This window comes from Molothrus aeneus, chromosome 1 (genome assembly GCF_037042795.1).
Source record: "Molothrus aeneus isolate 106 chromosome 1, BPBGC_Maene_1.0, whole genome shotgun sequence".
NCBI lineage: Eukaryota > Metazoa > Chordata > Aves > Passeriformes > Icteridae > Molothrus > Molothrus aeneus.
In genome coordinates this window covers 91,794,390-91,821,115 of record NC_089646.1, presented here as the reverse complement: position 1 = coordinate 91,821,115, position 26,726 = coordinate 91,794,390, and the positions used below count along the sequence as shown (strand labels likewise).

Genomic DNA, 26,726 nt, shown 5'->3' with positions numbered 1-26,726 from the left:
GTGCTATTTGTAAGCTCCAGGACTTCTCCTGAGCAAAATATTTCCTATGCTCTCTCTCTCTCTGTCACTCTCACTCTCTCTCTGTCTATGTTTATATATGCCTTGGTGTGACTCTAGGGTTACACATTTTTATTATAAAACCTCACTAAATATGAAAACTGGAACTTGGTTGTTTTGGGGCATCGTCAGCAGCTGTGGGAATTGTACATATTCATGAAATTCAAGGATTGCTTTCTTCATTAAGAGAAGATAGCTATCAGTAAATGTGATGTAGCTGGGTTTAATTTTACACTGCCATTCCTTTATACTACTTTTGTTTTAAGAGTTTTGGTTTTGTAGCTTACATATGAAAATAGATTTGGTTTTTCTCTTGTTCATTGCAGTCTGCTGTAATGGATCATCACTAACAGCTTAAATTTAGAAAAACCCTGACAATTGCTAATGCAAACTTTATTTGCATCTTGAGCTGGCATACATTTACTTGTTGTAATACTTAGTGAAGTCTATTAAGAGCTTATAAATTTTAATCCTTAAAAATTTTATGCAAAACATTAACTGACAATTTGTTTGAATTTCAAGTTGCAGATGGTGTATTTATCTTAAATAAACTGTGTTTCTAGACTTTGAAGTTAATAGCAGGACTGAGATTTTTGGAGGGCTCCTGAGCATCTGTGTCTCCTTTTGTCTTAGTTCACCTGAAGTTACTGATGTGCTTTTAAAATTGGTTTATCTTGCAGAATTACACAAGCAAGTATGATCCTGATGTTCACTTGACCAAATGCCTAAACTTTTCCTCTGCAACTCTGCCACATATGTTCCAAAGGAGCATAGAAAGTTACATAGGCAAAAGAATGGGTGCTACACACGGTCCTCCAGCAGGGAAGAAAATGACTGTCTTTATTGATGACATCAACATGCCTCTGATTAATGAATGGGGTGATCAGGTAAATATTAACATTTGGGAGTTGGTGGTCTTACCATTATTGCTGATGGGAATACTGATCTGTGGGTTGAAAAAATGGGATAGGTTAGAAAAAAGGTATCATAACATGGGTTAGAACAAATATGTTTACTAAAACCAATTTCCCCAAGCCAGTTTTTGACATGACTAATGTCAGTCCCAAACGATTAAGGACAGTGTGAAGCTACTTGCAATCACTGTAGTATTTAACCCTTTTGTTTTGGTTGCATACAAAGCTAGTAGGATTTCCAAAGTGCAGTCCTGAGAACCAGTCTGGGAAAGGAAGCATGCAAATCCAAGTAACACTCAGAGATTTTTCTTTGATCTGCTTTTGACTTTAAATTGCAGTTACTATTATGTGAAATCTAAGCTGGTGGTGAGTCTAAAGAACAGGACTTATGAAGAAACTGGGGTTGTTGAGCCTTGAGTAAAGAAAGCTCAGAGGAGATCTTATTGCTTTCTCCAACTACCTGAAAGGAAGTTGTGGTGAGGTCAGTGTTGACAGGAAAAGGGGAAATGGCTTCAAGTTGTACCAGGGGAGGTTAAGATGGGATATTAGGGAAAAAATTCTTCACCAAAATTGCTGTTGGGCCCTGGAACAGATTGCCCAGGGAAGTGGTAGAGTCACCATCCCTGGAGGTATTTAAGAGAGGTGTAGATTGGCACCTGGGGACATGGCTTAGTGGTGGATTTGGCAGTACCAGTTTAATGGCTGGACTCAATAATAAGATCCTATCCTACCTGAACAATTTAATGATCACAGTTGACATTAAAGACTAGCAAGCTGTCTTGAGGTATTGATGAAAGAATACTTATAGACCTATACTCTGAAAATATGACTTAAATTAAAAAAAAAAAAATTCTGCTGAGAAAAAGCAATTGCCCTGCTTCCAGTGTAGCTCTATACTCAGTGGCTCTGTACAAGTGGACATGTGACTTCACATTGTGCTAAATTAACTGTTCTTTGTCACTGTCTAAGCACTTGTGTCAATCTGAAGATATAGTCTGGATTGAAAATTAAAAGTGATGCCTTTTCTTAAGTTGAAATTATCCAAATTCAGTTGAATATCTGACTTCATGTCCACAACTGCCCAGCACATGAAGCTTACATGCAGCCAATGCACTGCATCTGAGTGCTTGGTTGCCACATTGCATGTTCATAAAGTAGAAACACTTAACTCCTCCATTCCTTTTTTTTTGTTTCTGGTTATATTTAGATCACCAATGAGATTGTAAGGCAGCTGATGGAGCAGAAAGGTTTCTACAATTTGGAGAAGCCAGGGGAATTCACGAATGTGGTTGACATCCAGTTTGTAGCTGCTATGATTCACCCTGGAGGAGGTCGGAACGACATCCCCCAGCGCCTGAAACGCCAGTTCACCATCTTCAACTGCACACTGCCTTCTACTTCCTCTATTGATAAGATATTTCAAACAATAGCTGAAGGCTATTTCTGTGAACAACGACATTTCCCCACAGAAGTACGTAAACTGGCTTCAGCATTAGTATCTACAAGTCGAAAGGTTTGGCAAATGACAAAAGCAAAGGTAAAATTACACCTGTTAAGCCTTGAAACATCTTTTGTACTGTACCTTTTGTACTGTCGTGTGTGTTTGTAGTTCATATTGTGAAGCTGTGACCTGTGGATGTAACTGCTGGCTGATGCCTCTGTTCTGAATTGGATGCTCTGAGCACCAAGTTATCGATGAAAATCCTAATGCAGTGTGTTCTGTAGCTGATATAAGCATCACATTATGTACATATAACATAGTAGACATAGCTGATAGGAAGACTGAGAGATCTTCCAGCTGAGAAAATGTTGAGAACACAAGGAACCAGAAATTAAAAATTAGATAGGAATCTTCTGTAAAGCTGATTGGGATTATGAGAAGCTTTGAAGATCTGAATGTTAGGGAAGAATTCAAATTTGGCAGAGAGGGAATCATTTAGAAACAAATAAAATTTGATATTTAGTAATTTATAAATATTAACTTTTTCCATTTCAAACAGACTGGTAAAAACATTTGACTGCAATTTCTGGACAAATTTTGCTTTGAGAGAGACAAAAAATATTAGGTATATAATAAAATTTAAAAAGAACAAAACTGCAGCATAGAAATGTATGTCAAATTTGTTCTTCTGAGAAAAGTGGAGGAGAGTGGTGGAAAGATAGGGATTTGTTAAATTCCTGTCCAGAAAAGGTTGGTCAGAATTTCACAAACACCTCTGTGTAGGCCTATACTTGCTTTACACAGAGAAATAGCGGAATTGGTGCCTATTACTGCTAATTAACTTCCTTTCCTAGAGAAAATGTAGCTTTTGCTAATTTGTAAATATTTTCCCAAATACTGTTTCCTCAAATTCCCTTCCCTTCCCTTCCCTTCCCTTCCCTTCCCTTCCCTTCCCTTCCCTTCCCTTCCCTTCCCTTCCCTTCCCTTCCCTTCCCTTCCCTTCCCTTCCCTTCCCTTCCCTTCCCTTCCCTTCCCTTCCCTTCCCTTCCCTTCCCTTCCCTTCCCTTCCCTTCCCTTCCCTTCCCTTCCCTTCCCTTCCCTTCCCTTCCCTTCCCTTCCCTTCCCTTCTCTTCCCTTCCCTCATAAACCTTTCCTCAGATGTTCTTGGAAAGGACAAAAGAGAATAGCAGAAATGATCTGGAAGAAGGGGCAGGAGCAACACCACAGGACAGGCAATATTGACATTTTTACTGTGATCTTCAGTGCCATCATTGGCTACCCTTCCAATGTTTCTGGGACTCAAAACATTAAAAGAAACTCAAATTAAATCTACGTGAAATTAAAGAGATGGTTGTTGCTACTGTAGTTTCTTCATTTTACGGTTGCCTCTTAAATGCCAAGCATGTATTTCTGCTTTAATGCAAGACCAAAGTTTGTGAAAATATCCACATTCACTTTCACTTAATAATAAGTAGAAAATATTTTCATTTAGCAGTTATTTGAATATAGCTCATGACATTATTTTGTAGATGTTACCAACGCCAGCTAAGTTTCATTACATCTTCAATTTACGAGACCTCAGTCGTATTTGGCAAGGAATACTTACAGTTACTTCTGATGTCTGCCAGAGCATCGGTGTTTTGGTAGCCTTATTCCAACATGAGTGCAGACGTGTTATTGCAGACAGGTTCATCAGCCAAAGTGATAAAGACTGGTTTGAAGATATGATGAGGAAGGTAAGCAAATAGTATTTTAGTATTTTGCCAAAAAAAAGAGGCCAATGACCTATTTCATTACTAATGCAATCCTTAATGTATTGTTGTAGATTGTTTCTGAGGAACACGGTCAAGATGTGTTTGGAGATAAAAACACGGAATTATACTTTGTGGATTTCTTGCGTGATGTCCCGGAGACTGCTGTAGATGAGCCTGATGTTGCAGAGTTGAAGGCTCCTAAAATTTATGAGCCTATTTCATCTTTGGATTACTTGGCTGAAAGATTACAGATGTTCATGCAACACTACAATGAAACTATCAGAGGATCAAAGATGGATTTAGTATTTTTCAAGGTATTAATGCTTGTAATAGTATTAATGCTGAAAGTGCCTGGTCTTTTGCACTTAGTGATACATAGGTCTGTTAAGTTTCTATCACATTATTTTGGAGATGGCTCAAAACAACTAGGTTGTTTATACACACCGTGTATGTCATCTTGCTTTCCACTTCCTTGTCAAAGGTCTTGATGCACAATGCTTTCTTCAACTTTAGTTTGAGTGGTTTCATAGAATGACTACAGCAGTTGAATAAGAAATGCCTATCGTGCAGTTGTATTTTGCTTTTGTCAGTCTATTTAGAGAGCTTGTAAATAGGTCAGCTAAAAGGCTGGAGGAGTCCTTTCTGCTTTTCCTTCTGTCCCCTAAGGGGCATGCCCTCAGCCCTGCTGATGACAAACTGCATATGACATTGCTTCCTAAAAGCTAGATACAAGGACATTTCTCTTGGACTAGCCCTGCTGCCCACTGAAGTCAGGGGGAAATCTCCTGTTGATTTTGAGGAGTACAGGACTGAGTCTTAGGCTCCAGAGAAGCCATCTAGCTGTTGGGAAGCAGCTGCTTGGTGACGTGCCTCTAGTTGATTATACAATGCATCATTTTTGCATCTCTTCATCCCCTTTTCTCTCAATACACAGGATGCAATCATCCATTTGATTAAAATATCACGGATTATTCGTACTCCACAAGGAAATGCATTGTTGGTGGGTGTGGGTGGATCTGGAAAGCAGAGTCTGACCAGACTAGCAGCATACATTGCTGGACACGAGAGCTTTCAGATTACTTTGACAAGGTAACACAATGCAGTGTGCATGGACATTTGTTCCTTAATTTGCCATAGAAATGAACTCCTCACAATCAATTTAAAGAAATGCAAAACTCTCAAACATTTTACCCCTCATTCTAAATGATATTTCCAGTCTTGTATAGACAAACTGCATTATGGCAATTTCTGTTAATGACTTAATATTTTGTAGTGCTGAAATTATTTAATTTATAGAAATTTGAAGTGAAAGGGAGTACTACTGCCTTCCTTCTTTGTCTCTTTTGACATAGGGTTTACAGGGCTAAGTGATAAAGACCAGCAGAGTGTATTCTCCTTTGCAAACTATTTAAAATGCTGAGAAGTATTCTTTAGAGAGACATATCAGGTCTATGAATAATGTTATGAGGCTTCTGATGAAAGGAAAGATAAAGAAAGACATATCACAATCTCTTCCTGTGTCCCAGAAGCAGAAGAAAGGAACACTGAGAACAAAGACAAGGAGGAAAAGAAAAAACTCAAAGTGATAGAACAGAATCCCTAGATTTCCAAGATCAATAAGACAAATATTAATAATGGGAACGAATATGGAAGGAGGAAGAATGAAATTAGCAGTGAAGAGTGGATGCTGGGTCATGTTTTGTCTCTAAGTATCATTTCCCATAACTGGTATTAGATTATTAAACCAGATACACTGCTATTCTGACTCAGTAGAGAAATTCTTATGTTCCTATCAGAATACCACAAATCACTATAATAACTGTAGCCAACACATACAAACAGAAGAGCTGGAGGGTTTTTCAAGCTCTGAAGTGCTTGCTTTATGGGTATTTATAGAGCAGAAATAAGATGGAGCTGAAAGAGAATTAGGACACTTCCTGTGTGGCATATTTAATATGTGAAGAATGGGTCATGTGTGTATTGCACAAATTACTTATGACTTTGAAGAGATTCTTGGAAATAAGAGACTGGTTACAAAGAAAAGAAGTTTCTAATTTCAGCTCTAGTTGGCTTGGGACAAAATCTGCCATTTTATTAACATTACTTTATGTCATTTTATATTGCACAATCTGAAATGTGTAGTTGGATTTGTGTGGATTTATCTGAATCTTACTGTGTGCACCAGCTATAAGACACATAACAACAGAACCAGTCATGGTCTCCATTTGCAGAAGAGCTGATCAGCCCAAGTGATAATGTTCAAACATAATTTCTAGGGCTTGATTTTAGTTAAACCATATAATGCAATAAACCCCTCAGTTTCATTCTCTTTTGTCTCTTAATGATTTCCTTTAACCTGCTCTCAATATCTTCAGAAGATAATCCAGCTGTATTTACCTAATGGTTACAGTTATCAGAACCTACTTGACAACTTAATCCAGCTGTATTAACCTATTTCTAATAAAGAATTTACATCTGCAAACCATGGGGATACAAAACAGCATCAAAATTGCCTTAGATATAGTATTGCTCTCACCTTGCTTTTCCCCAGGACATTATTTTGTTGACTCCACCTCATTTCACATAATTTATATTACTGATCATTCGCTTTGGGAAAATGTTTATGAAAAAGAAACCTAAAAAATATTATCAGGAGCTATGGTATTAAGTTCTTATCCAGATTTTTTTTTTCTTGCCTCAAGGAAGCTGATCCAGATGATACATATCTCCTAAGGTGGTCTCTAATTCTTGTTCTCTCTTTCCTTAACCCTTTTTTATTCCAGAACATATTCCACCAACAACCTTTTGGATGATCTGAAAATGTTGTACCGCACTGCAGGTCAAATAGGAAAGGGTGTTGTCTTTATATTCACGGACAATGAAGTCAGAGATGAATCTTTTCTTGAGTATATGAACAATGTTTTGGCTTCAGGTGAAGTCTCAAATCTTTTTGCACGGGATGAAATAGGTGAAATCACACAAGACCTGATTCCAGCAATGAAGAAGGAGTATCCAAGGCTTAGTCCCACTGGTGAAAATCTTTATAATTACTTTCTTGCTCGAGTTCGGAATAACCTGCATGTGGTTCTTTGTTTTTCTCCTGTTGGGGAAAAATTCAGAACTCATGCACTCAAATTTCCAGGTCTGATTTCAGGCTGTACCATAGACTGGTTCCAGCACTGGCCTAAAGATGCTCTTATAGCAGTTGCACAGCATTTTCTAGCTTCTTACCATATTGAGTGTACAGATGAAGTGAAACGGAGTGTTTTTAACACCATGGGAACAATTCAAGATATTGTAGCTGAAAAATGCATTGAATACTTTGAACGATATAGGAGACGGACTTTTGTCACACCAAAATCTTACCTGTCCTTCATTGGAGGTTACAAAACTATTTACCAAGAGAAGTTTGCCAGTCTTGGAAGTTTGTCTGAACGTATGAGAACAGGTACTGTAAAAGCTTCTTGATTTCTGTTTCTTTCATTGTTTTTAAAAGGATGAGAAGAATCTGAATAAAAGGATGTAAAAGCATGGATTTAGATTGTGAGCTTGCATTAATTTGGAAGCAGACTCAAATATTTTCAGCTGTATTGTGTGTGATTACAAAATGTGCAGAGGTTTTGTTTCCATGAACTTTATGAATGTGCAGATTAAAGAGGAGTTTTGGAAATAGTTAGCAGTTAAAATATTTGAAACTCCTGCTTTTACGTGTATGTATGACAAGGAACTAATGAGATCCTAGTTTTCACATGTAAGCATGCCATGAATAAATCTGAAAAAAGGTAATTAAGTGCTCATATTCAGTCCCTCTGAAGAATTTTTTAAAGAAACAGGTATATGCCAAAGGTACAATTTTAAAAACATTGCTCTGCACATGGTCATACATGGTAAACAATTAAAGAGTCTCCAAAACTGAATGCTATTTGGAAGTGAATGTGAACTTTAATTGCAGACCTGCCCTATGTACACGTAAGTCCAAAGGTAAAGGGTGGCTGGCTGTCTGGAAGAGCAAACATGGGGGTTTTCTAGCTAGAAAGATATATATGATGCATTTACATTTAGAGACATGCATTTATATATAAGGATGCTTATACTTGAGAGATTTTCTCATAATTTGTTCAAATTATTGGAGTATTGTATTGCTCAAGAATCTTTAGGTTTTTTTTACCCCCATCTCATCTGGATCTTCATGTAATGTTGAATTTAGAAGCTCAGCCTACTCTCCTTGTGTCTTTGCTTTCATTGCCAGATTCCTCCTCTTGGTTTTGTACAGAGTACAGCCTAGTAATTTTCATGTTCTCACAGATTTCAGAGATTTCACACACAATTCTTAAGACTGTCATTTCCATGCTAATGTTTTTGAGCATGTGTTTAATATTTAGTCTCTTTCTCATGTATAAGAACATAAATAAGTGATCAAGTGATGGATTCTGAATGGTTTTACGCATTAAAAAAAAAAATCCCCTGCTGAATTTTGGTGTTCAATCAATGGAATTACTCACTGGTGTTCCTAAATATGAATCTGAGTGATTTATTTTAAATATCCACATTGCTTCACTGAGGTTACTTTCTCCATAGGTCTTCCTGTTGCTAAAATGGAATTTGTCCACTACAGGTCTTGCAAAACTGATGGAAGCTGAGGTTTCTGTAAATCAGCTCTCCAAAGAGTTGGTTATGAAGGAGAAAGATTTGGCTATAGCCTCAAAAAAAGCTGATGAAGTTTTATTGGAAGTAACTATGAAAGCCCACGCTGCAGAAAAAGTTAAAATGCAGGTGCAAACAGTAAAAGACAAGGCTCAGGCTATTGTGGATGACATTGCCATTGATAAAGCAGCAGCAGAAGAGAAGCTTGAGGCTGCAAGACCTGCACTGGAAGAAGCCAAGGCAGCCCTGCAGGTCAGAAGCAAATATATTCTGAGCATGTGTGTAGTTCATAATTATTATGTGCAATAATATGACTTATGCTTCTAACTTGAGAAGATACAGGCGATTGAAAGAATGGCACTAACCTGTAAATCCTTGTAGAAAAAGCCCTGAAAACTGAAGAAGGGAAGAGGTAAGATGGGCAGTACTCTGCTGTAGTAAACCAGTCATAGAGTGGGACTACCTTTAAGGACTTTTTGCAGTAGTGCTTCTGAGGGACCTGCAAAACTACAGCAATTGCAATACCTGTACAGTCCTCCCAAAAGAACACCATTCTTTGCAATCAAGTGACTGCTTAGATAAATGGACTATTTTCTTCTATAACTTTTCAGACAATAAAACCTTCTGACATTGCAACTGTTCGCAAACTGGGTAAACCTCCTCACCTGATCATGCGGATCATGGACTGCGTACTGCTTTTATTCCAAAGAAAAATAGACTCAGTGACACTAGATCATGAACACCCAGGTGTGAAGCCATCATGGACTGAGGCTCAGAAGCTAATGAATAATTCAGGATTTCTTAGCATGCTGCTTACTTTTCAGAAGGCAAGTAATTAATAGGGGCACTACTGCTTCAATAACCATCTTCAGAGTTTGCATGAAAGTGTGTTCTACCATCAAAGGAGTTTGAAACAGTTTTGTCTATCTATAGTTGCAGATACTTTGTGACTATTCTTCATTTTCATGGGTCATTGTCTCAGTAACTTTTCTCCTGGGCTATGCAGTGGCTTCTAGCAGACAGCAGTATCCCAAGCACTAGATCAAATCTTGAGAAGCTGAGTGTTATCTTATTCAGGCAGTTCCTGCTTCTGAGTAGGAATTTGCCTTAAAAGGGCCCACTCTTGGCTTTTTAATGGCTCACCTTCTCCAGTGATACCAGGCCTGTTTGCCTGTAAGGCACTTGACAATTCTGTCTCCAATTTGCTAGGGAGCTAGCAGGAAATAAGAAAAAATGAGCGGGAAAGGTAATGAGAGGATTGGGAAACTTTTGGGGTTCTTTCACAAGAAAAATAGTGAAATTAAGAATAATCTTATTATCAACTGTAAGAAAAATAAAAGCGAACAGGTTTTTATTTCTATCAGGAAATAGAAATAGAAACTTTTGCAAGGTTCACTGAACTGTGAGACAAGGGAAAATTCTCTATAGGGAAGAGAAGAAAGATGTCACACGTAGCTGGACCAGAAAAAGACCTAGGGTGGAATATGAAATGGCAGAATCATAGCCCAACTTTATAATCCAGGAGACCGAGCAGATTTCAGCAAAATCTGACTTTCCTGTAATGTTGAAGAACATACTTTCATTTGTACACTAATGTTTAAATCTAGTTAGCTGTGCATTTTTCTGATGCCTTTTCTAAGCTGCTGAAGTGTTTTTGTTGTGAAGATCCTTCTCGCTATCTCCAGGAGCCATTTCTCCCAGAGAGCCATATTGTGGAAACTTGCAGTGCCTCTGCAGACAATTTTTTCCTGGGGCTGTCAGTCTGGTCACTTTTCCAAGTGCTATTTCCACTAAACAGTAAGAGGAAATTAGTTTTAAGATAGCAAGGACTAATTATGCCCTCCTTACTCAAGTTTCTGTCTGATGAGACTTCCAGAGTTTTGGCACTTATTAATAGTGCATGTATTCCTGCTGGTAGTTGGCAGCACATTTAGCTCAGAGGAGTCAGAACAATTTCTGTGGGACTGAGTTCTTGCAGAAAGTGATACTGGTGAACATGGAGTAGAATACTGGACTACTTCAATCCCTCATGAGGTCCTTCACATGCTATTTCTCATTTTGAGTATATATGACAAGAAAGCTCATTGTGTCTCAGTAGACTACACAGCTTAATTGTTTGTGAGGTTTTTGTTCTTTCCTAATATCTTTTAGGCAATAACAATTAGTGGATGAGGAAGTTCATTGAGTTCAAAGTTAATTACTTAAAAGGAAAAGCATGACATTTTCCAAGCTTTTGAGCAGAGATTTTAGGCCACTGCTGATTGATCTTTGCTTCACCTTTGCCAGCTTGTTAGCTTATTATTTTGAGTAGGAGAATAAAAAAGTCAAAATTTTTGTCCACCACTATTTTACATTTCAGCAAACAATCACAGTGAAAACATCACTGTGGCTGATCTTGGGAGTAATATAGTGAATGTCTTTTTTATTAGAGTAGCTAAAGATCAGATAAATACAAGGCAGTCCTTTCTGCTGTGCAGAAAAACAAGAAAAGGGTAAATTGCTTGACAGTATGAATGGTGGATGATTTTTAGATGCATTAAAAGAAAGGCATTAATACATTGCCAAAAAAAGGGAAGATTCTTAACATGTCTATTGTTAAGCAGTCATTTTTAGCCTGTATAAGCTCTTCTACTTTCTACCTTGCTCAAGGAGATGAATTCCATTTTCTTCTGACACTTACATAATTATAGATTAACCACCATCAAAGATCTGGCTTTTCATATTCTCAGCAGATTGTGAAAGGGGGAAAAAAACCCTGGGATTAGAATAACAGCTGAAAGAAATTTCTTTCATGGTTAAAGAAAAGGGTTAGCTTCAGTGAAGTGAAGACAGTGCCTTGCAGTTTCACCCTTTTCCTTCTGAAACTTACATGTTTGGTTCCTTTAGCTGTGTTCACACCAGTGCCTGTCTGATGCCATGGTGAGATTGTTTATGGAACTAGGCTAGAAGAAAATTAATCAGTAGTTTTCTGACTTATATTTCTGTCATAACAGTTTCCAGACTAGATCACTGAGTGTTGATGAGGGTATTAAAGATGGGTCAAAGACATCTGGCTGAGGGGGAAAGAGAAGAAAGTGCAGTGTTGTAGCAGCAATAACTTAGAACAGCTTAAGTTGTCATGGAGCTACGAGCACTAGGAACATCTGTAAATGTGTCAAATAGGGGTATTAAATGCCAACTCAATTCAATCTGTTGCAATGGAAGTAGGAGTTATTTTCACAGGTACACAAAAACTACTAATCTGTCCTTTATAAGAGTGAAAGGCAGCAGCGTTGCTTTGTTGATTTATTCTGGAAGAAGTGATACCCCGTGATTTTAAAAAAGAAAATTTTTCTGTGAAGCAGACCTTTTTCAAAACTCCATTTTAAAAAATAATTTTTCCTTTCCATTGACTAGGACTCAATTACAGAAGAAACTGTGGAGCTTTTAGAGCCTTATTTGGATATGGAGGATTATAATCTTGAGACTGCTAAAAAAGTGTGTGGAAATGTAGCAGGTCTTTGCTCATGGACACAAGCAATGGTTTACTTCTATGGTATTAATAAAGAAGTTCTTCCTCTAAAGGTATTTCATATTGATAACTTTATTTTTTTGAGAGATTACTATAGTCAAGTGGAAAAAAAATGTCATGTTATTTTGGTTAAAAAAAGAGATTCTTGTTTCTTCACATCCAGTTGCTCAGTCAAGCACACAGAGGTTTAATATGTCCTGGCAACTTTTTCCCTTTACACTCAACTACCCTGTGGTACAGCTTTAACTTGTGTGAACACAGTAAGCATTCAGTTGGTTCTTTACAGAACCTGTCTAGCTGTGCATGGGAGATAGTGATAACTTCTCTGCCCTCAGAGTGGGTGCCAGGCACTATGGCTTCAACAAAACTCCTCAGTCCTACTGGGCCGGGAAGGAACCCACTCATTGTGGTCATGAGAGAATCTGGGAGAGGAGAGATCACTCTTGGCATAGAAACAGTCTTTAAGGAATTTAGCTGGAATTCATCTCCCTAAAAATATTTTGGAGTTTCAAACTGCTATGTGCAAGTATACATATGTAATAAAGAAGTTGTGAGGTATAGAATTCTGTTGAAACATTGAACTGAACTAGAAAGGGATCAGCCACTGTTGTATGAATTCCTACAGATAGCTTTATTGTCTTGGAAATGTTCCATTTGTGAGCACATTGAAAATAAGGGTCTTTGCATATTTATATAATGATTTATAGTCATTGCTCCTGCAGTGAGCTTTATGGCTCTTTTCTGAAGAAATACATCCAATCCGTTATGCTTCCACTGCACTCGTGTTTTGTTTCTTATTGAATAAGCCACTGTATCAATGGTAGAATCAAAATTTTCAGCATAATCTTTTAGTGTACCTAGACAGATCTGATTCAAATATGTTAAAAGCATATTCTTTTTTATTCAAGGAACTCACGAGAGTGCTGTATTTTTGTGATATATGACTAACTATTTCCTTTTCAAATAATGGGATGTTCACTAATGAAAACAGAATTTGAAATGCTACTATTGGGAGCTATAAAAGGGAGCAAGACCTTGGGGAAATAGTGGCTTTATATGCAAATGCAATCCTGAAAGCTGAAAACGTGCTCTTGTGGTTTTTATTTGAATATATATGATTTAGGATTACATATAAATTTAGCTTTGTGTTCATTCTTGTCACACTGTAGCTGATAAAAGATGAAACATACATATCTTGGCAAAGTGGTGCCTATTGTCAGGTATAGCAACAGTCAAAAATATTTTAAAAACTGAAGATGACAGATGGAGGGAGGGAGCAAGGGTGTAAAGTATGCAGGAGATATTGCAGGAAGCAGTGTAGTGATGCTAACAAAATAATTGAAAATAAATGTACAATTAAACTGCATAAAGTACTAGCTGAGGCTAATCCATCCAGTGCTAAAAGCAGGTTTTCTGAATGAATTAATCAAGCTGCATTATCCTAATTGCTGTTTTAGGATATAAATCCCTTTCAACACCTGCAAAATAGATTCAATATATTTTTAAATTACATCTTAAGTGAGACTCATTGCCTCAATTATCTTAACTATGACAACCTGTGAAAACTAATTAATAGCGACTTATATTTTAGTGTGCAAAATTATTTATTTATAAATAGAAATAGATATTTTAGTGTTCAAAAATGATGTATTATTAACTTATATTTAGTGCACAAAAATATATAGATATATGATATATGATATATTATGTATTTTAGTGTGCAAAAACTTATATTTTATAACTTATATACTTAGTGTGCAAAAGTTACCTAATTCCTAGCAATGGATACTGGCATTCTTTAGGTCAGTGACCTGCAGCCCAAGGGTCATTAGTTGGACTTTCCTGTAAACCTTCAGCAGGAGGATGAGCTGTTCCTCCCCAGACAGATACCTAGTAAACCAGCCTGCTGAATTAACCTGAGAATTTTGAAACACCATCTGCTCCTTATCAGTTATTTGAAGAACATAAGAGCAGAATGGAGAAGCCCTGACTTTTGCTGTGATACTGTTAGCCTCCAATTAAAATAATGTGTATAGGAGTATAATTTCCCATAGGGATGTCTGCAGTGACTTTAATTAAGTTCTCCTTAGGCTGTTATAGTGATCAAGGGAAGTCTGTTTACAGTTTATAAATTCTGTTTGATATTGAGGATTCTCCCTGTCACACTCAGTTTTAAATATGAGACTTTATTTCCTTTACTACTTTCATTTGTCTCCATGCTGAACTAAAAACCACAGCAAGCAATGAAAGGAAATCTTGCACCTGAAGAAGAGGTAATAGTCAAGGAGTGTTGAAATTTGATAGTTGTCCATTTAAATAAGCATGTCCTTGACAAGGTGATGCCCACTGGGCAGGAAAACAAGCATACAAGTCTGAATCCAAGGCCCACAATAACTGTAGAAGGAAAGAATGTACTTTGGTGGGGGGGATGAAGGGAAGGATTAAGTCACCTAACAAAACAGTGAGGTCAGGACGTGTAATCAAACAGAAAATATGGAGAGTCTTTCACTAGCTAATACAGACAGTGAAAAGCATATAAGAGATATGATTTCTGTGCCTTTAAAAGGTTATTTTAATCCCAAAGAATGGTCACTGATAGCAAAGAAATTGAGCCCAAGATTTTATTAATGTCACTCTTGCCTGGATTTGTTTGCATGTGCACATATGTATGTGCAGGTGTATATCTATTTTTTAAAATTTGTACTGTTGAGGTAATAACACTGTTTTTGGAATGTCTGCAAAACTTGTGTATGTCTTTGCCTTTTTTTACAATCTTTCCCTAAGTAATGGTGGGTAAAAGTGAATCATGATGCTGAGTAGAGACTGAGAATGTTGACCCGAAACCAGTGAAGTGTCTATAGGAAAAATCTGCAGTAATCTGGGACAGGAGTAGTTTTGAGACAGCATGTCCATGAAGAGTTCAGTCAGATGCCATATTCCCACAACAGGACTGAAGCAAAAGGCAAAGATGAGCACTTAGCACATCCCCAGAAGGTCAGGAGCAGAGTGACAGAGTCCAAGAAGCCTTCTGGCCTAGTCCAGCAGCAGTAGGTGCTCAATGGACTGTAAAAACAGTGGACTTTGAAAGATGAAATTCCTTTACAAGAGAAGTGCAAGGAAAGCTCCAAATCATCCTTACCTGTAGAGAACTCTGTAGTTTTGGATGCTTTTTTTTTCCTAGTAACATTTCCTCAATTTATTGAACAGCAGTTGCTCTTCAGAGTGATTTGGGGTTGATCTGGGCATTCCATCCAATATCAGGAATAGCATTAAATGGAGTGAGGCTTCTTTCTGTTGGAGAAGTCATTTTTATTGAACTGCTTCCTTGGATCAGGGTCAGATATACTTGGTACTTTGCAAATCTGAGTTTGCAATGGACGAGCAAGAAACTTAGTGTCTATGTCAATACTAATAAATTAAACAGTATTAGAGAATTTTTCTAGGCATTGGAAAGTGATCATTTACACTGGTAAATTTTTAGAATTATCCCTAGTGTGATTTGGTCTTTGCTAAACAGCATTTTTCAGTAGTCTCTGGGCACCTTTCAGGTTCTAGCCTGGTCCAAGAGCCATTCCCACAAGGATGCCAACATGTAGTCATAGTGTTTTAGAGGGTGAGAGAGCTTAATGTGAGTTTTTTATGCTGGTCAACCTCAGTGCCAGAGAAAGTTCCTGGGCATGTTTCATTTAACAGCATAGCTGTGACTGTAATTATCTTTATTTGCTCTGGTTTTGTGTGGAATGCAAAAACGTTAAGAGGGGCAGGATCATCTCACTAACTGCTATGAAGTCCTCTCTGAGGACAGCTTGGAAGAAGGCGAAACAGCTGCTAAACTCATAGGGATGAGGCCCTTGTTGGCACAGGTGCTGTGTGTACCTGCCCCTACTGTACCTGCAGGCAGATGCAGAGGGCAGTAGCAGCAGTGGCTGGAGCAGGTGCTGGGAGGATTGTCTGTCTGGTTCCCCAATGCCAAAGGCAAGGAAACGCTGAACCTGCTGTTCTCACATGATCCCAGGCATGTTCCAGGGTAGCACCACTTCTCCAGGAGCACAGATGAGAGTGTGGACCTCTTGTCTTAAATCCTGATGATTCATCTGCAAAAGATCAATTTATTCAGACTTTCACACTGCATCCAGCTGGAACAAATTGTGTATCCTTGCTCTGCTGCGTGATGCAGAGGGATGAAATGAAGGGTGTGAAGCTTGTTCACAGGGCAATGCCACTAAAATTAGAAAGGCTATAGTGGTTCTTAGTGGTTGGGAAACATGTTTCCTTCCTGCCTAATACTGGATGGAAATGTTTGTATGGAGCTGATTGCAGCTGTAATAGTCTTCTTGTGCAGAAGATTCTCTTTGGCAGCAGAACTTGCCTCCTGCTCTCATGGCAGAGCTCTATACATGAGGCTTCCAGCCAACCTGATACTGATGTCAATACAAAAGCTGTGTTTGTACCCATGAAATTTTGAACACTTGAGTTTGGGGGGAAAAAAAAACAAACAGGGAGAAAGCAAATAGTGATGATTCCAAAGGTTCATCTGAACCAATTAGTCTTTCTGCCTTTGAGAATCACATAAGCTGGTCATCCTGATATGTTAGCTGTCAGTCTCATGCAACCAACCATTGTTCATCACATATGATCAAGTAGCCTATAAATCAAACTAATATTATAATTTCTTATACTTTGTTAGGATTACCCTGAAAGTGGCTGAGAACTCTGGTTAAATTGTCTGTAAAATGGTTTCTTATTATAGGTCATCTTCCAGAAAATCTGTAAAGTCTTGTGTAAATAAGTTTTGGGATTCTTTTCATGTTAGAATACAATATAGGTTTTTTTTGCAGTCATCTGAAATATTTTTTTGCTGTCCCTACATCTTCAAAGCTGATAGCCTTTTCAGAGTTTTTAAGAATGGGGAAGTTTGTTTCATCCATCTTTTGCACTTTTCTGGGTAGTTAGTTTATTGCTGCACAGGGGCCTGCTTTTCATATTTACAAGGCATCATTGCTCATATGTATTGGGAATTCACATGCCCATCCTTTTCCATTGAGGTTCACATCCTGCTGTGGTAAATGTCAGGGTGTTATATGAATCCACACAGCCAGGTGTAAGCTCTCTGTTGTTCCAGCTGTTCTGCCAAGGCTGTTATTCACAGCCCTCCAAGGATCTTGTTTCCTGTGTAACCTCAGTATTTGTCAGCTGGGAGTGAAACAATATGTCATAATATTGTTCGACTCCCATTTTTAGCCCTTAGAGAATTTAAGGATACAAGGATTCTCTGCAGTAGGAAGGTGGTGGGAAGAGGTAGAAGGGCTGGTGCAGGGCTTCTTTTGGATCTCAGTAAGAAAGGCCTGATAACAGATGGCTGAATGAGGCATCTGCTTTAATAAGACAGAATAATAAGAGGAGTTTAAGATAGTTTGAATGGCCAAAAGAGAAAGTTTTCTCTTCATGGACAGGATCTGCTCTGCACAGGATACCATAGGCAAAACTATCCTGGCTTTCTTGTGCTACATGAATGTGGGGTGTCCAGCATTGGAGAGGATGTAAAGTTTACTCACTGTTTGTATTCTTCTTATGACCTTTTTGTAGGCAGATGCCTTATTAAGCCAGTTGTCAGATTTATTATTCAGATGCAGACAGAGTCCTGCACTCTCTTTCTCTCTACCTCACCCTTTCCCCTGGTGCAGGGGGGACAGTAACACTATGCCACCTCCTAAAAGCTCCTTTGCTATTGGAACTTTGCCCAGTGGTCCAAGATTCACTAAAGCATACCAGCAGTTGATCTGAAATCTGCTTATCTGGGTTTAATCAAGACTCACTGATTGCGCAGTGCTTATTTCTGGGCAATGTTCTTTAATGTGTTTTTTGATAAACAGTGAGGTAAAAATATTTTGGCACTCTTGCATGATAGAAATTTTATGAGCAGCCATTTTACTGGTTCCTCTGGATTCCAAAATATGTTTTTATCTCTGGGATCTGTCAACATAGCAGGTGGCTGCAGTAGATGAAATTTTAGTGACAGCGCTATTCTCTAGCATATACTGTCTGCATATACCTAGATTGCTAATATAGATGGGCAGAGATACATGTGATGTACCTGTATCCAATACACTTGTGTGCAACATACATGTACACAGCTATTAGTAACCTACTTCATTGATTAGTACAGATATGGTTCTCTAATTCCCTGCTCACAAACCACTCTTTTGAGATAGACCAGACCCCATCCCATGGTTATGCTGTTGATTAGGAGTTATCCCTTAAGAGAGATGCCTTCTACTGCTACTTTTCTGGTGTGATGTAATGCAAGTGTCAAATTTCATATTCATAATAAAACAGGTTTTACAGATTCTTGCTTTCCATCTTCATAACTCTTATAGAAGAAAAAAACAGAAATAAGATACATGATATTTAAACAAGCTTTTTTAAATATTCAGAGTAAATGAAAGCAACCTTTATCTGTAACTGTGAATTTCATAAGAAATTTTTCAGGCTCTAATCCTTTGCAAATGTGTATGGAAATACTTTCTGAATTCACAGAATATTTTTTCAACCCTGTTAGGGATATAAAAGTTAAGAGGCCACATTTAAATGACTGGTAAGTCATCATGCAAATTAATAGAGAAAAGTGAAAAAAGTCTCTAGAGTTTTACTTTCCAGAGAAGCAAAAAATACATTTGTTATATTTTTGTTGTAGAGGTAATTGATGGAAAAAGAGAGCAGAAGAGTAGTGTATGTTCTCATTTTTATTATTTTATAATTAATGAAGACAGTATTAAATTTCTTTTGCACTGAGAATATATTACAGGAGGCATGTATATAAGGCAACCCATTGTATATGTTGCCTCATATGTCTAGTATACAGCTATTTCAAGTGTATTGTGATTTGAAAACATTGGTCATTGTATGATTAATAGACCATTCTGAAAATATTATTAAAATATCTTAGGATTGCCTTGAATAACTATAGTGCTATGCTTCTGATCCAGAAGTAAAAAGAAAAAAAACTTCTGTCATCTTAGAACATATATTGTTTTTCAAAGTACCCAACACATTACAGTATGTGCCATTAAATGAATGTCATTTGCTTCTGCCAAAAGAATAGGTATTAACTACTCTTTACTTTTAAATATCTGTAGGCAAATTTAGCTTTGCAGGAAGGAAGACTTGCAGCTGCCCAAATGGAGCTGAATAGTGCACAAAATCAGCTGGACGAGAAGCAAGCGGAGCTGGATGAAGTACAAGCCATGTATGACGCTGCTGTGAAAGAGAAGCAGGCCTTGCTCGATGATGCTGAGGCATGCAGAAGGAAGATGAACAATGCCTCAGCTCTGATTGAAGGACTAGGGGGAGAAAAGGTATCAGCACACATGTGCATGTTTCCAGCACAAAGGAGGTGTGCAGTTTGAGAATGCTCCATAATGATCATAGCAGTGCTCAGCAAACTCAAGGCGTGGTGACTTCTTGATATCACATGACACTTCTTTTAGTTATATGTATGCTTGTTTTCGTTGATGCTAATGTACCTAAAAAAGTAAAGCAATTTCTTGTGTTAAGTCTTCTGCATGAAGATTTATGTTATAACAAATGATTCATATGAGGATAAAGTTCAGATTTAAAGCCAAGGAGCCAAATTCCTTTTAGCTTTTTTAAGAAGAAGAATTGGGCTTAACCTAAATAATTGCCCTAAAATATTTATAAGAAGGATTACTCTCTTTTTCTCACCAAGTATACAAGAATACAAATTTGAAGCTTGACTAATTTCCTGAATTATAATTGAAGCTTAGGTTTCTACTGGAGCCTTTTACAGAATTATGGGCTAATTGCTATCCTCTGCACTGAGCTTGAAATTTACCTTATGCAGATCTTTCTGGCTTCAGCCTAAAGGTTTTCAGAGGAAGCAGGATACTCTTTTCCCCCCTCTTCTTATTTGCTTTGTTAATTCCTTCATTGATTTCACACAAAGTCAAAATTGATGAGAGTTCTAACTTCAGCCATTGTGTCCTGTGAGGCCAGCACCTCAGCATATTTTTTGCATTGCTGCCCTTCAAATTACATCAGTTAAAAATCTTAGATGCTTTGTCATATTTTTTCAGTGAATTTCTAAATTTTAGAGTAAGGCAAAAATAGGAAATTATAGTGCCTTATTGTGGGTTTTATGAAGCTTTGGGCTATGAGGTCTTGTAAGAGCTGTTATTCCACTCTACTTTTGAAAATTCAGACAAGAAAAAAATTAAAGACTCTGTATACACTTGGAGGATTAGGAAAAACTGACACTGGGTTAAATGTATGTTTTTTAAACTTGAAACATGTAGGTCCTGACCAAGATTGGATGCAGAGTGACTGTAAGGAACAGAAATCTGGAAAGAAATTAATAAGCAAAATATGAGTTAATTATTTTTAATTTTTTAACACATTAAAAAATAATACTTATAAAATTGCAGAATCACGGAATAATTGAGATAGGAAGGGATCTCTGGAACCCATCTAACACGAAACACACATCCCTCCTTCTCCCCTACTCAAGGCTCAGGGCATTTTTTGGTTGGGTTTTGAATTTCTTCCAGGATTCCACCACTTCCCTTTGCAACCTATTTGTTTTTGACCACTCTCACTGAAATAAAGGGATTTTTTGTGTGTTGAATTTAAATATCTTATATTCCAATTTGTGTCCATTGCCCCTTGTCATTTCACAAAGTACTAATGAAGAGTCTGGTATTTTCCTCTTTACACCTTGCCATCATGTGTTTGTGCACATAAGTACATGTGTAAAAATCCCCCATGCACTCTAAACTCAAGTCTAAACCATCTCAGCCAAGGCTGCCCCCAAATTTTAGACTCCTGATCAGTTCTTTATCTGCAAGTCTGAGGTTAAGCAAACTGCCTTTCCCTCATTAAATCCTCACTTGACTGTGTTGAGAACTTTTATCAATGCCTTCCTTAAAACCTCAAAAATTGCTTGTATCTTTCTGTGTTGTCCCTTCAGATATTGGGTTGTTGAAGTTCCCCATGTAGACCAAGGCCTGTGGATGCAAGGTTTCTTCCCCTCATCTACTTCTTGTTAATCACACTGTCTGTGACAGACACACACGTCTCCCACGCTGATCTTCCCTCTGATGCTAACCCATAAGGTCCCAACTGGCATATTGTCCATCCTCGATTCTCCCATGCTGAACACATGCATTCCACTGCCCTCTCACATGAAAGAAAACCCCTCTTCTCACCTTCCCAACCTGTCCTTCCTAACAAACCCATAGACAGGGGATGCAGCTCTCCAGTTGTGGATCTCTTTCCATCATGTTCCCATGACCCCCATCATATCATGGTGCTGCAACCACGTGGAGAGTCCTCTTTTGTTCTCCATGCTGTGCACATTCATGTAGAAACACTTCAGAGGGGTGCCCAGCTGTGATAATTAATATTCTATAAGCAGTATGAAAGCTGTCCCCACCATTCTGTCTGGTGAACACTTTTTTTTTTTTTTGCTTTTGTGGGTATCCTTAGGATGGTCCTCCATTGGCCCTGTGTTGTTGATTACAAGGTCCCTACAGTTTATCTCACCCCACACATTTTGTTTGCCAGCCCCGTCCTCCACTTCCTCACATGACTCTTGGTCCTCCTCTGCCTGACACTTCATTCCTCCTTTAAAGGTCTTCTTACCAGTTTGACCAGCTTGTTTGCAAAGATGCTTTTTCTCCACTTGGTCAGGTGGTTGCCATCACTTCCAAGCAAACTTCTACTTCTGAAAAGAATGATTTAAAGCAAAAAATACTCCTATTTTGAAGAAAAATTACGTAACAGAAAGAGATAAGTTTTTAAATTAGATGTTTGTGTTAGTTGTGTGTCTGCTCAAGCTAACTTCTTTATTTTCCATACAGCTTCGTTGGACAGCAAGCAGCAAAAACTTTCAGAATCAAATTATTAATTTGGTGGGGAATGTTCTTCTGGCCACTGGATTTCTCTCTTATTCTGGACCTTTCAATCAGGAGTACAGGAATTTGCTACTCCAATTGTGGAAGAAAGAGATGGACAATAACAAGATTCCATACAGTAAAGTAAGTGTTCATGTTTTGTTCTGACCTTATTCTTTGCCTTGCTGAGAAATTATATGCAGAGCACTTCATTCAGGAAAAGTACATAATTGGAAGATTATATACAGGCTGTCACATTCAATCAAATTTTTAATAAATAAAAAATCTGAACAGTTGACAGCTGAGCTTCTAAACCAATATGTTTTAAATTCCTCTTTACACTGTCAGGCATTTCACAATTGGTATGTAGGACACTGCTCTGGCAAATCTGAGAGAGAAATGCAGTCTGAGATCAGTTGCCCTGGGAGAAATAGCATAATACAGGAAACAAAGTAAAATTTGTCAGCTTAGAATACACTTACCTTTTCATAAGAGGAGACATCACCTTTTCACTTCTGCGTGTTATCAGTTTATACCCTCCTGTCATGCCTTTTGCTGCATACCCACAACATTTTATTTTGTTTAATTTGAAGTGTCTTGTAGAAAGCATTTTTCAGGGCTTGCTCCAGTGTTAGCTTTTAAATCCATGCACCTTTGTCACCAGTGAGGCTGTTCCAGTGAGGCTGACATTGCAGTATCTCCTTCCCTGGCCTGTGTCTGTGCGGGCAGAGGTGGCCTAAAATGCAGTTGGAGCTATAGTCCCATATTCAGTTTCTGTTTCCTGACACTTCATATTCTACCTTTATTAAGGTGAGCAACCTGCATGCTGAGACTATGAGACAGGGCAGGATACCTTGTATGAATCTTGTCCTTTGCTTTTACCATTACCTGCCTCAGGAGTGCCAGACCCGGCAGATGTTCCGGTGCAGAGGTTTGCTGGCCAGCAGCAGCCTGGCTCCTATTCCATGACTTTTAGGATGTCTGTCTAATAATCTTCCTTGTACCTGGAAGACATATTCATACTGAAGGCAGAATTTAGGCCATAATAATCAAAGCTGTCTTTCTGAGTAATCTGTTGTTGTCTTCCATTTGGTTTTGTGAGTACCTGTGTACATTTTCTTCAGCATTTAAGGCTGGAGAAATAGTTCAGGGACTCAGTCTTCCTCTCAGCACAGGAGTTGAGGCATTAAGCTCAAATATTACCTATTCTCAGCTGTCAAAAATTTTGACAAAGCAGTTGCTGCTGAAAAATGCTGTGAGCTACTGAGCAACCTGGTACATCTGTATCATTGTGAAACAGCTAAAGGCAGATCTGCATCTTCTTTTCAGTGTTTTTGGGATTTAGCACTTAAAGCCTCTATTAAGGACACCTCTTTTCCATAAGGGGCTTGTTCACTTCATAGAAGTTACTTTTGAATATCTTTTTTATTATTTTTAATGTTAGGTTGGCATAATTCTTGTAATGCTGATTAACCTTGACTTGAGAGAAGGAAACTTGCAATCCAGCCCAATTTATGCTGTGACTTAAAAGATGAATGACTCTGACCCATCCAGTAAAGCTCTCTGAAAGCTGCTGATGATAAAAAATATGTAAGGCCAAGATGGATTTATTAATAAAGTACCAGGAGCAGTGCAGTTTCAGGCAAGATTCTTAACCAGTGTGGCATGGGAGTTATCCTATGTACACTCAACCCAGGGAGGCTCTTTCCCAAGTTCAGTATATAAAATTTTCTTAAAAGCTACTTACTTTGGGGAGTATCTGGCAAGATTCTCACCATTTAAGGATAAGAAACTGGATATATAATGTCCTTAGAAAGCAATACATAAAGGACTAAAATTCTGCTTTCATGAGGGTATTCTGAGCACATTACTATTTGGTTGCATCCTTGAAAATTTGAGGAATACTTTCTTATGGTTTCTATGTTGCTCCCCCCTTCCCCCCACCAATATGTCTCAGTTAGATGGATTCCATAGTTAATGAGTTTCAAAATGTATTTACCATTCTGTTTAGAGTTCCCATTAAAGACAGAATGATGATTTCCATCATTGTGTATTGAAGAGAGTTTTGATTTTTCCCTGGGAATTAAGTAGTCACAAAAGGCAGCATATGGGCCTTTCTTGATACTTCACACTGCAGGAAAGAAAGCAGCTTTGCAGTTCAAGCACAAGGCTTGACATCTGCCTTACTTTGTCACAGACTAACTGACCGTGGGCGTATGAGTCATTTAGGCAGAACAATTTACAAAGATCTGTTTAAAATTAGCCACTTATCTGTTTAGTTAGGCACTTAAATTAGCTGAGTTTCAGAGTTGCAGGGTGACTGATACTTCTTGCTGTAGGTAAGAAAAAGTTCAAAGCTGTTTAGATCCTACTCATCTGCTTAAGGAGCTAAATATGGTTTTAGGTTCTAATTGCTGAAAAAATTGCCTATTACATGATTTTCTGTCCTTTGCACGAATGGAAACTAGATTCCTAAAATTTCTCTGTCTTCTGAGGATGGTTTGTGTTGCTTCATCATGAGTCTTCAATAATTTTAGAAGTAAAAAAAAATCAAACGAGTAAAAAAGTTTTGGCATCTTGCAAACACTGTTATCATTAGGTCTCATGATCGTATCACAACTCTCACATTATTTGAAGTTTTGCTTTAGGCTTCAGATGCTGAATGATGTGATTTTCACAAGATTTAAAGGCTTTTACTTTCCTTCTTTCATGTCTTTATTTTAAACATCTCTTTAGATAAAGCCTACAAGTAGGAATTGTTGAATGAAAAATGTAAGGAGCACATTAAAAAATACCTTCAATTTTATTATTTTTAAAATTCTCAATCCTTACTAAGGTGCTTTTCTAAATTGGAGAGTTTGGTTTGCTATTTTCAGCTCTTTTTTCTTCACATATTCATTTTTGAGAGGCCAGTCACTTTTCAGAGTGAATAAAATAAAGCAAGTTAGTTGACAAGTGCAAATCAGACTTAAGGAGAATATGCGAACTGTTAAGGGTTTTAGCTTAGCAGCAATAATCTTTCATGATAGTTCATGGTTACCGATCCATAGCACATCTCCATATTCTTCTCTTAGTCTCCCACAGCTATCCTGTACCTGGAAGGCACTTTTCAGCAGGTGGAAGGTCTTGTGAGCAAGATGACAATTCCACTTGAACTCGCAGGAAAAATGTTTGCTATTAAAAATGGCAAAAAATCAGTTTGTCATTAGATATTGAGCTGGCTTCAGAGTTTTTCTGACAGTCTCTGATGGACATCAGAGGCTCAACAGAATTCACTTTCATTATTGCTCAACTGCAGTGATTGAGCCACTGAACTTTAAAGAAAATAAACAGTAAGCAATAGCTATCAAATACACTCTATCATGCATTCTGATCAGAATAAGAAGAAAACCATCCAGCAGATGTTTTAGTATAGCTCCTCTAACTGGCACTAATTTTGTATTTGCATGTTTTCTACGGGTACTGATTTTGTAATTGCATATTTTCCATTAGAACTTGAACCTTACCAGTATGCTTGTTGACAATGCTACAGTGGGTGAATGGAACCTCCAGGGTCTTCCAAATGATGACCTTTCAATTCAAAATGGCATTATTGTCACAAAAGCATCTAGATATCCGTTGCTGATTGATCCACAAGGTCAAGGAAAGATCTGGATCAAAAATAAGGAAAAGAATAATGGACTTCAGGTAAATAGTTAATCTGCAATTCTTTAAAATGTATGGGTCATTTGTGTCATCATGCTTTGGCCATGTGTAATTTAAATCTGATGTTTATTGGTGTACAGCTATGCAGAAACTAAAACAAGACTGACTCAGAACCTGTACCCTATATCAGGGTATCAATAACAGGGCAAAATAGCTTGCACTGATATGTTATGGCATATCTATTTTTATGATGAATATTTTAATTGTTTGCTGTAGTGAAAGAGAAACAAAGAGGGAAGTAAAAAGTTGTATCTCATTCTCCATCTTCCTGGAGACTTGTATCTCCTGCTCTGAATCTGAGTTCTCCCAGGCAAGTCCAGGGGGAATGGAGTTCTGTCAAGATTCTAAATACACAAGTGTTTAAATTATGACTTACATCTGGGATATTGTAATTTGCCATGGTCTTGTTAGTGTTATGCTGTTGGTCACTCAGACACTGGCTTTATCTCTCAGCTGAATTTGTAATAAAAATGTAGGGAACATGCTGTTTTGGTGGATACACATACATCTGCGTGATAACAAACAAAAAGTGCAGAGTGGTGGAACAGAGTATTAATTTTTAAATAATATACTGGTTTAATTCTGTGTAATGTGCCTCTGGATATTTTAATTATACCTTTTCCAAAGAGCTTTGCCTGCAAGACAAGGATTTATTTTAAAAACATATCTATCCTAATTTTTTTTTCCTGGTAAAAAAACACCCGAAAACCATGACTTAAAAGATGCCTGGAAAGGTTATTCAATTATCACTTTAAAGAATTAAGTTAAACATATTAAATTTGGTTAAATGAA

General features: G+C 37.7%; 1 protein-coding gene across 1 annotated transcript in view; it reads left to right on the top strand.

Annotated features, from left to right (window-relative positions):
* The window catches only part of LOC136563371 (dynein axonemal heavy chain 5-like), a 149,426-nt gene that overhangs the window by 78,501 nt on the left and 44,199 nt on the right, over window positions 1-26,726 (top strand). Inside the window, exons 52-63 of the mRNA XM_066560715.1 lie at window positions 738-944; window positions 2,179-2,508; window positions 3,942-4,148; window positions 4,238-4,480; window positions 5,101-5,255; window positions 6,950-7,614; window positions 8,782-9,062; window positions 9,422-9,637; window positions 12,207-12,374; window positions 19,458-19,676; window positions 22,197-22,373; window positions 25,722-25,916. Of these exons, the coding sequence (XP_066416812.1) occupies window positions 738-944; window positions 2,179-2,508; window positions 3,942-4,148; window positions 4,238-4,480; window positions 5,101-5,255; window positions 6,950-7,614; window positions 8,782-9,062; window positions 9,422-9,637; window positions 12,207-12,374; window positions 19,458-19,676; window positions 22,197-22,373; window positions 25,722-25,916 (3,063 nt within the window). The remainder of the gene's footprint in view (window positions 1-737; window positions 945-2,178; window positions 2,509-3,941; window positions 4,149-4,237; window positions 4,481-5,100; window positions 5,256-6,949; window positions 7,615-8,781; window positions 9,063-9,421; window positions 9,638-12,206; window positions 12,375-19,457; window positions 19,677-22,196; window positions 22,374-25,721; window positions 25,917-26,726) is intronic.